The sequence below is a fragment of the Apus apus genome, chromosome 1, assembly GCF_020740795.1.
Source record: "Apus apus isolate bApuApu2 chromosome 1, bApuApu2.pri.cur, whole genome shotgun sequence".
Taxonomy (NCBI): domain Eukaryota; kingdom Metazoa; phylum Chordata; class Aves; order Apodiformes; family Apodidae; genus Apus; species Apus apus.
In genome coordinates this window covers 105,125,505-105,142,164 of record NC_067282.1, presented here as the reverse complement: position 1 = coordinate 105,142,164, position 16,660 = coordinate 105,125,505, and the positions used below count along the sequence as shown (strand labels likewise).

At 36.8% G+C, this 16,660-nt stretch overlaps 1 protein-coding gene across 5 annotated transcripts in view; it reads right to left on the bottom strand.

The window, feature by feature from the left end:
- DMD (dystrophin) overlaps positions 1-16,660 on the bottom strand; it is a 1,087,789-nt gene that overhangs the window by 821,876 nt on the left and 249,253 nt on the right. For all 5 annotated transcript variants that reach the window (XM_051641663.1, XM_051641654.1, XM_051641680.1 and 2 more), the window contains exons 3-6: positions 15,069-15,161; positions 14,051-14,128; positions 10,996-11,088; positions 1,210-1,382 (exon numbers count right to left, since the gene is read on the bottom strand). In XM_051641663.1, coding sequence (XP_051497623.1) covers positions 1,210-1,382; positions 10,996-11,088; positions 14,051-14,128; positions 15,069-15,161 — 437 coding nt within the window. The remainder of the gene's footprint in view (positions 1-1,209; positions 1,383-10,995; positions 11,089-14,050; positions 14,129-15,068; positions 15,162-16,660) is intronic.

The following is a 16,660-nucleotide window of genomic DNA, read 5'->3' as shown; positions in this document are numbered from 1 at the left end:
TCTCTTTAAGTGCTCTGCTCAGGTCTCATTTCAATTCTTTCATATGTTAATCACGAAGGTGCATCTATTGTCCTTTTAATGGCTCCTTGGCTGGTTTTGGAGCAGGGGGAGATTCTCAGCTTCTTAGAAGAGCCACTCCTGGGGCCCTTCCCCCTGCTACCAAAAAACCCACCAAACCAAACCAGAACAGTCACTACATTTTAGTGCTTTTCTTAAGTAGTACCCCAAACACAGTTCTTGTAATACCTGCATAAACACTTGCATCAACTAAAGAAGGCGGGAGTGCATCAACAGCAGAGTAAAACCAGGATGGTGGGAAAGCCTGTTGTTATATTATAAATACTGAATGCAGATGCAAGACATAAATGAAGACCTTTTAGAGTGTAATAAATTCTCCCTTAAGACAATGTCTCATTCCTAACATTACAAGCCGAGACTATTTGCAATTGAAAGTTCCTGGGCCTTAGTTCAGTCAGGTCTACTCAAGGATCTCAGGCATATGTAGGGTAAGAAAATGGACCACAATGGAAAAATAACTACTGCTTTAAAACTTGTAGTGGCAAGAATGAGACCTTTAAGATAGACTGGCTTGCACATCTTCCTCAAGCCAAGTACACAGAACCACCAGAGAACTCTGAATATCTAAAGGTAGAGTTTTATACAGCACAGACTAGAAGAAGACAACTTCTAAGAGAGGGTGAAAACTCAAAACAGCTGAAAGGTTTTGAAAACAAAGGCTGCCTTCTCCAGTTGTGTCCTTTAAAAGCAAATCTATAGGTTCAATCCAGCACCTGTCAGTTTGTTTCAACAAATACTACATTTTCCCCTCTATGTCCCCACAGAAACATCTCCTTCTCCTTCTAGGACAACCTCAAAGGCTTAGTTTTAGATCTATGCCTTGTTCTTCTTATAAATTACCAAACCTGTACTCCTTGAGACTGTCTATTTGGTATATGCACTTAAATTCCAGAAAAGGATCTGAACTGAGCATATTCAATTGTGCTGTGCAAAACTCAGATCCTCTCCCTTCACAAGAGGATTCAGTCCGAGACCAAACTCAGCATCCAGATCAAAGTGATTAGGCAGTCATTTAAAGGATGCTGAAACCCCCCCACAGAAAGCAGCTAAAACCCCTATGTAATAGATACACTGTTCTGTTACAGCCATCTGTTACAAAGTCACTGAAATGAAAAAAGTTAATTCTCCTACCTGTGACTGTGAAGGAGTGCATTGAAAGCCAATCCATCAGACCAGCTACTGGTGAAATTGATAACATTGACCTGTGGGTAATTACGAGTTGATTGGCGGACCCAGCTCAGCAAAATCTTCTCACTGTTTGTCTGCTGCAGTCCAGCCATGATGTTTTTCATTACATCTTTGACCTGCAACAAGAGACAGAATTTCAGTGATTTAACTTAATCATTAAAAGCTGACTTCTTTTTTTTTTTTTTTACCTGAAAAAAATACTTTAGTTGTCTAGATTTAAGCCTTAAAGAAAAGCATTCTAAGTAATTACAAAACATACTGGGTGTCACAGTTTGATGACAGTTCACTCTGAATGCTTGAAGACAACTGATACTGACTTGTTGGTCACCACTGCCGATGCATTCTGTACTTTTATCTCTGTGCCAGGTGAAGCGATCCATGCATGAACAGAGATGGAAGAATTGTTTTTACCATTTATGGGAACAGAACTCATTCAAACTAAGTATTTCTCCTTGTGGTTCTCTTTGCTCTGAAAATACATCCCTAGTTAATATGATACTTTATAGAAAAAGTTGATTTAATGATGAAGAGCATTCTTCTCTCACTGACAGAGTTGAAATAAGTACCAAAGCAAAATAAATATGCTCAGTGCACCACAGATAATATTTTTTACTTAAATGTGCAAACCATATCTGTGTACATGCACTTGAATGAAAAGTGAATTTCATTGCATGCATTAAAGGAGTATTGTATCTGTTCCTTTTTTTTTTTTTTTTTTTTTTTTTTTTTAAATAATGAATAGTTAATATTCCTCTTTAATTAGAGAAAGGCCACAGAGATACAGTTACTATTTTACAAACAGCAATTAATTCTGAAGGCTTCTAAAATATGCCTGGAGTTTGACACAATGTCAAGTTGATTATATATTTCTTAGCAACTTTTTAACTAAGTGAAAGAGCACCCAAAATTTCTACGAAGAAGTTTATAATTTATTTTCTTTTAAAGTAATTCCTTTTAAATAATTGCTTTCTCCATATAGCTTATAAAAATTACTAGCTCTTTTAAAATATTCCTTAAGATATAATTTAACTCTAAAGTTGCTCATTATTGCTTATTTGCTTATGCTGTAAGCAGCCAATATAAGTCAAAGAACAAAATTCAGAGCAGAAGCTATTTTATGATAAAGGATTGACCATTCTGAAATTGTGAAAATCATTAGATAATATGCAGAAGGTGTAATCTCAAATAATATTCAGCAACAAAAATTCATTACTATGATATTGTAGGAAAAAAAAAAAAACACAACACAAAACAAATACCATTTTATTGTTCAGTCTGATAAGTTGCTTGCTAGATTCACAGTAATTAATTCAATTATTTAAATAAGTGAAGCTACAAATTTCTAAAAGAATGTCTTGCTTTTACATGTCAGATGTGTACCACCCAAAGAGTAACAGTGCCTTCTATCTTCCTTTTGAAACTTAGGTATACATTTAATGCATGTTACTAGTTTCTGAGATGGGAGGAGAAACTGATCTTCCCTAAATTTCATGGGACACTTTCCTGACTTTAGTCTAAGACTGTAATTTGCATCACTGAAAATGATTATAAAATTCTGACAGATAAGAATATCAGTGTTTTGTATTGCCTGCATTTAAGCACCAGGAGACAAGAAGTTAAGAAAACGAGGAAACAAACTGTTTAGTTTTATTTCATATATCTGAGTGGGTATTTTGAGTTTCTAGTTAATATTTTCAGTGTCTTCATTACTGAGAACTGCCAAAATAATTTAAACAATTTCACAACAAGCTAAGAGATGTGCCTTTTATATTTGAAGGCAAAACCCCTTTTTACCTATCAAAATGCAAAATTTTGTCTTTCATTAATCCAGGAGCTAAAAAGAAAAAAGGTTTCAAGATTATAACCTATTGCACCAAACTTTAAGAATATGAAAGACTGGAAATACTGAAATTATGGTAATAGAGAATTGTTCAAGCCTGGGTTTCATTGCTCATTTTGAATTTTTTATCTTGTGGTTGTACTTGCAACTGCAGATTTATCAAAATATTTTATGCAGACTGTAACATTTGAAAAATACGAAACACATTCTTATAAAAGGATAGCTTAATGAATGCAGAAACATGATTTAGAAATATAAAAATTCATAACATATAGAAAAGATCAAGTGTTGGAGTTGACATTAACATAAGAGAAAAGAGCAATAAGTATTAAGAGAGGTAATTATGAAAAAGCAATAAAACAATGGACCATCAGGAAAACAATTATTCAGAAGCATCTAGGTGATAGTTTTCCTCTTGATTTAAAGAGATGAAGCCAAAACCTTAGCATTCATTTCTACTTTTGAGTAAATTAATACAAAATAGCTTCAAAGTCATCTTGCTAAGTTTAATATGCTGGCAGTGGATAAAGATTTACTCTCATTTTCCTGCATTTCTTTGTAGCACTGAAGATCATTAAATTTGTGACTCTTTCTTGTCTCCTAGGGAATGGCAGACATTTAAAATAACAAAGTAAAAGGGTTTGATCTCATTCTAAATGCTGAGGTCACCTCCTATTCAGTGAGAAATGGTGGAAAACTCCACTTCTAAAAATGGAGCCACCTTGCCATCTGAAGTGCCCTGAGGGGTGCTGCCATCCCTCCCACCTCAGCCAGCAGCTCAGCAGCACCACACAGCACCGTGCCACACTATGCCATGCCACACCACACTGCTGCAGGCAAAGTGCCACAGTGTCCACAGGACTGCTGGGCCCTGAACCAAGATCAGCGTCTAAGCAGAAAAGTGCTGGCTGACATTTGGGTCACAGTATCTGTGGATAAGGGAAGAGATGACACCACCTACACTGACATTTGCAAAACATTCAACACTGTCCTATACATTCACAAAATCACAGAATCCCAATATTAGAGAATGTTAGGTGTTGGAAAGGACCTTTGGAGACCATTGAGTCCAACCCCATGCCATAGCAGGACCACCACAGAATCTGGGGCAGGTCACTCAGAAATGCATCCAGATGGGTCTTGAAAGTCTCCAGAGAAAGAGACTTCACAACCTGCCTGGGCAGCCTGTTCCAGTGCTCCATCACCCTTACAGTGAATAAGTTTTTCCTCATGTTGAGGTGGAACTTCCTGTGTTCTAGTTTTCATCCATTGTCCCTTGCCCTATCACAGGGAATGACTGAAAAGATATTGGCCCTCTTCTTGACACCCAGACTTCTAATATTTATATATATATAAGATACCCTCTCAGTCTTCTCTTATCTAGACTTAACAACCCCAGGTCTCTCAGCCTTTCCTCATAAGATAGGTGTCACGGTCCCTTAATCATCCTCACAGCCCTCTTTTGGACTCTCTCAAGTAAATCCCTGTCTCTCTTGAACTGGAGAGCCAAGAACTGGACTCTATACTCCATGTGTGGTCTCACTAAGGCAGAATAGAGGGGGAGGATGACCTCCCTTGACCTGCTGGACACACTCTTCTTTATGCAGCCCAGGATGACATTGGCCTTCTTCGCCACAAGGGCACATTGCTGTTCCGTGGATAACTTCTTGTCCACCAGGTCTCCAAGGTCCTTCTCCACAGAGCTGCCTTCTAGCAGATCAGCTCCTAGTCTGTACTGGTGCATATTGTTTTTCCTTCCCAGGTGCAGGATTCTACACTTATTCCTGTTCAACCTCATTAGATCCCTATTCGCCCAGCTCTCCAGCCTGTCCAAATCTTGCTGAAAGGCTGCACGGCCTTCAGGTGAATCAGCCAATCCTTCCAGCTTCGTGTCATCAGCAAACTTGCTGAGGATACACTCTGTCCCCTCATCCAGATCACTGATGAAGGTCTTGGATAGGACTGGACCCAGCATTGATCCCTGGGGGACTCCACAAGTTACAGGTCTCCAGCTGGACTCTGTACCATTGATCACCACTCTCTGGGCTCTAGGATTTAGCCAGTTCTTAATCCATCTCACTGTCCAGTCTTCTATCCCACACTTCCGGTGGTTGTTCACGAGGATGTTACAGGAGACAGTGTTAAAAGTCTTGCTGAGGTCAAGGTAGATAAAATCCACTGGTCTTGCTGCATCTATACGTTCAGTCACAACATCATAGAAGGCTATCAGTTTAGTCAAACATGGTTTCCCTTTGGTGAAGCCATGCTGGCTACTCCTGATAACCTTCTTCTCTTGCATGTGCTTAGAGATGACCTCCAGTATGAGCTACTCCATCATTTTTCCAGGGATGGAGGTGAGGCTGAGTGGTCTGTAGTTTCCTGGATCTTCATTCTCACCCTTTTTGTAGTCTGGAGTGACATTGGCTTTCCTCCAGTCCTCAGTCACCTCTCCTGTTTTCCATGATCTTTCAAAAATGATGGGAGGGTAGTAGAGCAACAACATCAGCCAGCTCTCTCATACACCCCTAACATCCTGGTCTCTAAATTGGAAAGATATTATTTAGAGGATGGACCATTTGGTGGATAAGGAAATGGCTGGATGGTGGCACTTAAAGACTTAGGGTCAATGGCTTGATGGAAACCAGTGAAGACTGGCATTCCTCAGGGGTAGGTATTGGGACTGGTACTGCTTAGCATCTTCTTGGCAACACGCACAATGGGATTGAGTGCACCTTTAGCAAGTTTGCTGAAAATACCAAGCTGTGTACTGTGGTCAATGTGCTGGAGGGAAGGGATGCCATCCAGAGGAACCTTGACAGGCTTGAGAGCTGGGCCTGTGCAAACTCCATGAAGTTCAACAAGGCCAAGTGCAAGATCCTCCACCTGGGTCGGGGCAATCCCAAGCAAAAAAACATGCTGGGTGGAAAACTGATTAAAACAGCCCTGAGAAGAAGGCCTTGGAGACGCTGGTTGATGAGAAGCTCAACATGAGCTAGCAATGTGCCCTTGCAGCCCAGAAAGCCAACTGTATCCTGGGCTTCATCAAAAGAAGTGTGGTCAGCAAATTAAGGGAGGTGATTTTCCCCCTCTACTCCACACTCCTGAGACTCCACCTTGAGTCCTGTGTCCAGTTCTGGAACCCCAACACAAAAAAGGGCATGGAGCTCATGGAGAAAGTCCACGGTAGGCTGAGAGTTGAGGTTGTTCAGCCTGGAGAAAAGAATGCTCCAGGGAGACCTTGTAGCAGTGTTCCAGTACCTGAAGGGACCTTACAGAAAAGCTGGGGAGGGACTTTTTACAAGGGCATGTAGCAACAGGACAAGGGGGAATGGCTTTAAACTGGATGTGGGTAGATTTAGTTTGGACATTAGGAATAAATTATTTCCTCTAGGGGTGGTGAGACACTGGAACAGGTTGCCCAGGGAAGTTGTGTTCATTGCCAGGTTGGATGGGGCTTTGAGCAGCCTGGTCTAATGGGAGGTGTTCCTGCATATGCAAGGGGATTGGAACTAGATGATCTTTAAGGTCCCTTGCAACCCAATGCATTCCATGATGCTATTATTCTATGATATTGAGGTTAGAAGGAAGCTTTTGAAGGATTCTCAGTTACGATGTACTCTTCAGAAGAAGCAATATATAGAAATATGAAGAGCTTTTGGATGGTAAGCTCCCTCAGTATCCAGGCTCAAACGCTACAGACATTTCAGCGTCTAGTAGGCTCTGCCTCTTATCAAATGATGAGTTGGCCTCTGATACTATTTTGTTTCTTCCTTCTGCTATCCAATGCAGTATATCCTGGCAGAAAGCAAAGCTTTTAAGGCATAGGAAACTCCAGCTTCCAGAGAAAAGGACTGCTTGCTCTACTTTCAGGATGGACTCGTACTACAACAAGAAGAAAAGTTTCAATTTTGAATAGAAGGGGAGAAAGTGTAACACTGGCATCACCACAGATACTTCTGAAATGTTAAACTGCCAAACAGAAAGCTCTGAACAGATGGGAAGACTGCTATTCTTGTCACCACACTGAGAAGCAGCCAAAACCATTGCTCCTAGACCTGGCTCACAGCAGTAGAGGACCTCTAATCTCCTCAATGTAGGACCATGTCCTGGTGTCTGTGCATGCGTAGCTCTGTGTGTGTAAGGTGAGTAGGAATACAGCACAATCTCTGGCTTGCACCACATCTGCTTCACCTAAACATATTGCTGAGGCCCATGACATTTTATAAGACCAGTACTTGGCTTCAGAATACCAGCCCCTAAGAGAGAGGGAGGGAAGAAAGAGCAAATCTAAAAACATTATTCTCAAAGCAAAATGTTTTCATTTTTCTCAATCAAATAGGGACCTTACAGCTCCCTCACAGAATGGCTTAGTATTTTCTACTTGCTATTATTTCTGGTATTTTGACTGCATAGATTATTTTTTTATAGCTAGAATCCACTAAACTCTTTCAAAGCATATTTTAAAGAACTATTTCAAGAACATTTTCATAGATGTTCAAGACATCTATCAAAGTAAAGGATGTTCTTTGTTCATTGATTCAAGATGGATTGACAGAACTGTTAGTATTTCATGTCCAACATTATAATTCAAAGTAAAATAAATTGATAATTCCAATTAAAATCCCAGTCCTGCAAAAAGCACAAAACAGGCCTCATGCTTTTAAATAGGCCTTCAAATGAGGCTGACTGTTGAAATGCACTCTGCTCTGAAATATTTGCCTTCTGTGGATGTGCAATATTTTGCTTTTTTCTTAAGAAAGTCAGGATTTTGGATGTGACTCTTAACAAAAATTTTTGTTAATTTTTTCTTTCGTGCTCTATCTGAAAATAGATTTCCTCTTTTAAAAACCCACAAAATAACATACAAGCTTCCACATAGATTGTTTTTCCATTCTTAAATGGAATTTAATTTCTCAAATTCTAAAATCCATTTGTCAAATGTAAAAGTTCAGAAATTTTTTGGTTTATTTTGGTTTTGCTTAAAGGTTAATGCAGCAGTGAGGCTGGAATCACAGAACTGTGAGAAAGAGGGCAGCAGCTTCAAGGAAATAGAAACTCTGATAGATTCAGTACCATAAAGAGCTTTGACAGCAGGTGCTCAACTCAGAATAATGGTGAAACTTGTAATAATAATCTGAAAAACAGGCTAGATAAGAAAAGACACAATAACCACAAAGGTAATGGAGAGCCACAAGATTTCTACTGGACAGAAATGAGAGTGGCAAAAGTGAGTCAGATCTTGTCTGCTGCAATACCTCTACCACTGCCCCTCCTTAGTGGCACTGCTGATAACCACTTGGACTGGAACTGCCTCAGTATTCCTTTCAAACACCTTTCTTCTTTTGACATATTTTTTTTTCTGGTTTGAGGGGTTTTTTGTTTGGTTTATGGTTGGTTTTTTTTTGTTGTCTTTTTTTTTAACACTTTACACAGAGACTGACATTTTTGTAAAAGATGGTCTTGTCATATATAAGTACAGTTCTGTCCTAATGTAGTCCTGGCTGCTGCATGTGAAACTGGAAAAAGCTTCTTGCCTGTTCATCTGCAACAAAATTACTCTCCACACAACTCAGATCTTTTATGTGCAGGCAGATAAACCTCATCTAGGTGACACTTCTCAGGACTGCAAATTCCAGGAATGAGAAAGTGAAATTATTTGTAGAAGCAGGATTGCACCATAAAGCACAAACCACCAGTAAAGTGAACTAATCAACTACTGTGTATTATTGTTTGGGGGCTTTTAGTTATCCCACAGACTACAAAGAAATATAGTAGCCTTGGTAAGTTATCATAGGTAACAAGATGTTTTGCTCAGCGGTAGACAACTGGCAGGTAAGTTTGGTGGCCCTGAGTCTTGAACAACAGCCTCTATACTTCCAGTTGTTTAGTGCCAAGAACAATCTGTGACGGGCAAAATGGTATCAACAGGAAGAAGTACCCTTCCTTAAGAGGTGCTGATAACAGGTAAGACAGTGCCAACCTTGAAAAAGGGCAGAATAACCAATAGCATAGTCCAGATCATGCAAATCACTTAAAAACTTGAAAGAAAATCTAGAAAAAAACTAAGAGATTTTCTCAACAGACCTGTAAATAATTCAGTTTTAAATGTTCCATTATTTTAAGGAAATAGGCAGGACACCAATATCTCCTGAGTTTTGTTTTAAAAGAGAGAAGCCCAAGTACAAATCTGGTTTTATATTTTACTTTTTTTTTTTCAAGAATTCATCATTATGCAACAGCAACAGAGTTATATAATTATAATAATGGCTTCTTGCTGACCAGGCTTTAACTACTCTTTAGAAAAGGAACTGAAATTGAATTCTCACCAAATTAGAAATTTATCTACAGAATTTTGATTAAAAAGAGAAGTCTAGAATATGCAGATCACTTCCTTTCAGTAAACCATGAATAGAGCAAACTGAAGCACAGAACGCAAAAATTATGGACTGAATATGGACTGACTCATTCTGACTATGCTGAGAAAACGTCCTATCTCTATCCACTGCTTTGTAAGTATGATCCTTCGCCTGTTCACACATGGATAGTTCAGCTGAAGTCACGGGTAATATCACAGCTGCTGTTATAGTCATCACTAGGCTCAAGGTGAAGCTTGAAATGAGTTATGTATGTACTGCAAAGAAGATGTGCTCCAAGAGCACGTCTGCTGTCAAAAAACCTCACCAGACTATACCAGAGAACATGTGTGTCTTCTGTGTGTGCAAGTATGCCTGAAGAGGAATGGTGGGAAAACCTGAAAGAAGAATTGGTATGTACACAGATGATAGTATTTCACATCTTTAACACTTAGCTTCAGGATAAAATATGAACAAATTAAAATATGAATTTGAATATGAATAGTCATCTCAGTCTATAATTCATATAAATTAAAACAGTGATTCAAGGATTACTGGTATAAGTTTTACAGATAGGTTTCATATTTCATCTGCTCTCAATAAGTAATTTAGAGCAATGTTATGCTGTTAAAGTACGAATATTGGAATGAGAGGAAGAAGTGATTTAACTGCAGCTTTCCTCTGTTTCTTTCACTAAAACATGTTTTGTAAAACTGGAAGAAAAATGTTCTCTAGTTCAATGAATGATGCATATGTGGCTTTTGATACGAGTGTTTAGTGTTTAATACAAAGTCCTTCAAGCTTGGTTTCCCACCATCTTTACTAATTAATGCTAAGAAAAACCAGTAGATGATTGCTTGAGGAAAAGAGCGAACAGAAATGGATAGACTCTTAGCCAGATTCATATAAACACACAGACACAGAGCATCTAGAAGCTAGGGTTTTTTTTTTAATTTTTATTTTACTGCTGTCTCAGAATTTGTTTATCTAAGTGTTCCTCATTTACTATGTTGGGTTTTATGAGATCTGTATCTCTATATCTCTCTAAAGAGAAAGCAAACCAAATGAGCTACAATCTGCTTCAATAAATTGTCAGAGTAGCACCTTTTTAGTGTTCTAAAAATAATTCTTTGCAGATGGGTCAGTAGTGAATAGCAATAAATGTAGTTATTTCATTACAATTTAAAAAGCCACTCTTTCTAAGATACTAAAAAGAAAAGTGACTATGAAAGCTATATATCCACATTGGTTTCATCTATCCATTTTTCTCACAGTAACAGTATTATATATTCTCTTGCAACATCTGACTGTGAAATTAGAGTCAAAAGAGCTGCTGCTAATGCTTTAAAACCTATTTTATCTTCTTAAGTTTCTTAATGTCCTACATAATATGTAAACAGATTGCCATAAAACTTGCTGATTTAGGACATTGTTTGCAATGTCTACAGTAACTTTTTATGTTATGGCTGGATAATAATAGAAAAAGATCCACGGAATAAAGATACTTCATGGAAAGTAAGCAGTAGTGCCACCCACCTGCCAGTGGAGGATTATATTCCAGATCAAACCAAGGGTCAGCTTATGATTTCCATCCACAATGTCTGAGCTCCCAATATTTACCAAATCCACCTATTAAATAAACAACAACAAAAAATTGTGTAAGATTAATAGCAAGCATAAGGTGTTGGTGTTATTTTCATACATTTAGTGTTAAACATTCTGTGGTAAGGGAGAGGGAGGGATGGGCTAGGGAAAATCTCATTTTCTTTCTGTTATCTGAACTAATGTTTTATAAATGACACAAGTAATGTGCTGGCAAAAGCAAGCAGTGGTCTAGAGTTTGAACATACAATTAAAAGTAATAATAATAACTCAAATATATTTAATATTAAACCTCTATAATTACAAATCACAAAACTGATGGGTGACACAGAAAAACTCCTGTATCACACTCCATACTACCTTACATAACATACTTTGCTGAAAGCTACACACACACATCTAGACATTTTAAAGACTTAACAAACCCAAGCTTCTATTCTACATATCTAGATTAAAATAGAACTTATTTTGCCTTAATTAAATTCTACACTGTATAAGACAAGGCAGAATTTGTTCTAGAGTACAGAAGAACCAATGAAAGTGATCTAAGCGAGCCTTTTCCACATTAGTTTTTCCATTAATGTTGTTTTCCAGAATTACATTATACATTTCAAACTTCATAATGCTTTCTCATTTATCACCCTGGAATTTTCTTCCTTCAACATGCGAAATGATCCTTCATCCTCCCTCTCTTCTCATGCTCTTTAAATAAGAAAGTCAGATTCAGCTATGTGACTACAAGACAATACAAGCTGAGACCTGCACTTCTGGATGGAAACTATGGCTCTAAAATTAGCATCCTCACTTTTTCATAGATGCAGTTTATCATCACCATAACTGATACTTATATGGTAAAGTATCCATTTCTTCACAAATTACTGTCTGCATATCTCTACTGCACTTCTGAAGATACTTGAAGTTAGATCTGTAGGATGACTAAAGATTTTGCACACTCAAAACAACCTTCTTCTTTTTTTAATTTCAGTGCATCTAGGTATAGGTCATTTTTAATAATCAAAACCTGACATTTTGTCAGTAACTCTAAAATTCTCTAAAACACTTCTCTTTAAGTATTCATAATTTTTGTACTAATTCATTGTAGCCAACAGTGTCTTGGAACACTTCCCAGGTGGGACTTGAACTTTAAATCCTGATTCACAAACAGGGTCCACATTGCACGTTACCAACTACAAAAGTTATTATGGTACCACCTACATTTTCTACAGGCTGAATCCTCCATCTTTTTTTTTTAATTTATTTTTTTTAGAAATGGAAGCCTGAATACACAGAACCTACATCCGTTTTACTGAAACAGAGGAAGACTTCCCAATTTGCCTCAGCCTTGCCTGAGGCTATACTGGGGCAATCTCTTGCCTCAACATGACCAACTTTCCTTAGGAAAAAAAGAAACAAACAGTAAAACAGATTAACTGGAAGCCATAGCATTTTTCAATCTCTTACGACTCACATGACTGTAAAACCTCAGAGCAAGGATGGCACGTACCAGCAGAAAGATTTAGATTAGTCACAGGCTTTAAATAGATTTAGAACCATTGATTTTGCCTTCCTGAAGTCCCATGGAAATCACTCTTAGATTATTTTGAAGGTTGAGGAAATTGTTTCATAGGCAAGTAATTTGGGTTTATATTATTTTGATATATTATATATAGAGACACGACACTAATTTTTCTATTTAGGATAGCTTTTCATTACATATATATAGCTATATATATAGTTTTTCATTACAGTAACGTGATGGCCACTGCATGACCCCTTCACTTTCTAAAGTAACATTTTTTTCTTCTATATTCTTCAATTGGAAGACTGTGTTCTTTCTATATTTGAAAAGGGCTATTGTGTTTTGGAAACTGAATGAACAGCACATGATTGGATATAGCTGACAGGTAGTAAATAAATAATTTAAAAAGCATTTACTATGAAAATTTGTAACCATACTTGAGATATGCAATGAAAACTTTCTTGAATACCGAGAAATAATGTATTGCTGATTTTTTCCAACAATGTAAAATATTAAACATTTGGAAGAAATAGAAGCTTAGCTTTCTATTTACTAACGTGAAATTCCATTTAAACCCCTAAAAATCAAGCTGGAGGTCTTTATGTCAGTCATATAAGGTCACTTTCATTTATGCACAAATATTCAGATGGATAAGCAATACCTTAGATTTATAAAACTGATAACTTTATTCAGCAGCTGAACTCAAGCATGTTTAGTGACCTACCGCAGCTATCCAGAAATCCAATACAATATGCAGCACAGAATACATTATCACTGTTTCATCACCTCTTACTGTTAAGTTTAAGCAAATTTTGCAGCTTATTTGAATTTATTCTTGAGGAGGAGATATCATATAATTAGTTGGTCACTGAAAATATCTGCTAAAATTATGGGTTCACTAAAATGCTTGCATAACGAAGATGTTATGAGAATATTTACTCAAAATGATGCACAGACTACTGGCTTGAAAAGTCAACCTTGACAAAGTAGAATGGAAAGTGGTTTTGATATGAATAATTTCCTTAATGTTATGAACCATAAGGAACAGGCATCAATGAAAATTTAGCAAAAAGATTTATTGTAGTGAAAGCTGCTTTTTTTCAGACATCATAATTGTCAGATCTTGTAATTAGGTATTTTGGTAGGTAGCACCTTCTAACCAGGTATGGATGACTTCTTGTAGTTAACCTTTTAAAATGCATTTTAAACACCATGCACTACCATAAAGTTGTGCATGGTGATCAGTATTCAGAGAACATCCATTATATTATTCAAACATTTGCTTGTAGCAGACTTTAAACTCTTTGAAATACATTCCACCCTGATACTGAATGACAAAGTATCCAAGTCACATTAATAAAACTGCCTTAACTCCAGTAACTGTATACTGCAGGCCAGAGTTTGATCCAACACTTACAATGCATGAAGTAAGCTATCTATAGGATGTTCTGACTCCGGATGATGACTTACGTTATTTCTCCGCAAAACCTGCAGTGCTTTGTTGACATTGTTCAGAGCATGAACTCTTGTGGAACCCTTTTCTTTTGCCTACAAAGAAAATAAAACAAATCTTACTGCCCAAAATCAGAAACTAGAAAAGACTATATGCAACCCAAATCTTATATTACACTCATAGATCTCTCCTTCATAAGTTTATAACAACATTGACAATATTACCATACATTGCACATACATGGCTTCCCAGTATGAAATAAAGGGAACTGTGAAACACAGAAGGTAATTCAGTATCTTGACATTCTTCAGTGAATTAGTAATTGAAATATATATAAAATCAGATAATTCCAGACTGTTTTTATTATTAGTTTTCTTCTCCATGGCAGAATTTAGGAACATTACTATGACAACTAAACAGAAAAACATGAGTTTGTTTAATATTCATTTACACATATATTCTCTCTGGATTTTGATTCTTAGGCTCCCAGCATACTTCATTACCCTTTTATGAGGAAGTTTCAAAGAAAGCTCACAAGTTCACAAAGTCCAAGCAGGAACACAAGAGAAGATATTCAAACAATATGTGTGATGTGTTGCTTTAGAATTTCCAGGTTAATAAGAGCAAGCTGTTCTCTGTTTTTACACATGTACCACTCCAATATAGAGACCGTAGGTATGAAATTTATTAGCAAAATATTCTAAGTCTTCACATTAAATTCTATTTCATGTATGTGGCACAAACATACATGGATAAATTCCATCTAAAATCTAAATATCTAAATGAACCCTGCCTCAGAATTTCTCTTTGCCACATTTCCTCAGTAAGTGCATAAAACAAAGTTGAACACTTCCATTGTCATGTTTCAATTGTAATGTTTCCTCTATTTCAAATTAAAGTAAAAAATAATCAGATCTCTAAAATATACTATTTGCATAGGCCTTCATCAGTGGTGGAAATAAATGAACAAAACCTACTACAACTTTCACTATATCAAGACTTCAATACACAGTAAATATTTTAATATACACATACAATTTTTTTGCCTGTAAGGCATTCCAGGAGCTCCAGAATTCTTCGTCCATCGCGAAAATCATTAAAAAGATCTTCAATGTAACGTCTTCCAAACTGAAATGAAACAATGCTTCAGTTAATTCTAACAAGAAAAAAAGGAAGCATCAAATTGCTAAAATAAGATGAGAAAGCTGTAAAAGCCACTGTCTTGCAAAGTGGTGTATTCCACCTGTGTAAATACACTGTGCTATCTAATTAAATAATAAATTCTACTGTAAGTGGCTAAAACATAGTTCACATTTTGTACATAGCATTAGCAAATGACAAAAATAAATACTTAGGATTTTCCCCTCATGTGAAAATGGTAGAAGGTGATTTACTGTTTCTAAAATTCAAGCCAAGTTTCTGATCTGATGCTTTGACTAACACATTAAATTTTAGCAATATAGAAATACAATTTTGTATAGTTTAGTCACTGTGTGATTTTTATGAGCAGCTATAAATTCTGACATTTTTGTATGTATGAGAGCTACTGAGAACCACAGTAAAAACCAGTGATTATTTTGTGCAGTGTCAGGTAGATTCACATGTCCACATTATTTCTAATCTGTGAAATTTCACCGATGCTTTGATTTGAGAGGAAGCATCAGTATTTTAATTTGCTAGAATTGACAACATGCTGACATACATTGCACATCTCCCATTATTACCACCGAGCAATGTAGAAGAGGGAGTCCATATTACACAGAAAACATTTGCTTTCCTGTCAGCAATGTTGTTCTGGTATTCATCACAACACTCATTAGAGCTAGCTGGGAATTTTATGAAAACTTATTTTGTGAGACTTCCTTCAGAAGGTTTCTTACACAGGGGACAGAATTAAGGACAGTTTCTAGTGCTAGAATTAATTTTTTTTCCTCAATCAATAAATATTTATGTGTACAGCCCAAACTTTAATGCTGTTGACTAATTTGGCATGACTCTTGCCCTCTTTTCTCTGACTGCTCATCAAGCAGAAGCTCCTTTCAATTCCTCCTCTTTTTTTGGTAAGGTTTTATTTCTAAATCTTTGTTTTCTAGGCAGATTTCACACCCTGCACAACTCATTCCAACTTAGAGCTACTTAGTGCTGCTACTTTATTATGTAAATTACCTGAAAGCCAGTACTGAATAGATTCACAAATTATTTACTCACCCTGCTCAACCTCTTAAATTATTTGTTTATCTATTAATACCCAGCAATTCTATTTCCTCCTTTGCATTTAGTATGAGAAATAGTTTTGATAAAATGCTTAAATTATGGTATGAACAATCATGTGCCATTATGCAAGACAAGTCATGCATAGTATTTCTGAAGTTTTCTATTACTTACTCTATACAGCACAAATTTTAAATTAAAACATATGACTAAATCAGAGAGACTTTATTTTGTTCCCTATTTTATTCCCTAACCTTGCAGAACAAAAGTGATTTTTGCTGGGGGGAAGCACAAGACCCATGCACTTCTAAGGAAACATTTTAACATTCTTTAGAAAGTTGAAGAGATCAACTGGCCCTTCTGTAACACTATGAAAGAGCTGTGTCTGTAATGTTCCTGAATCACTCTGGGAATAT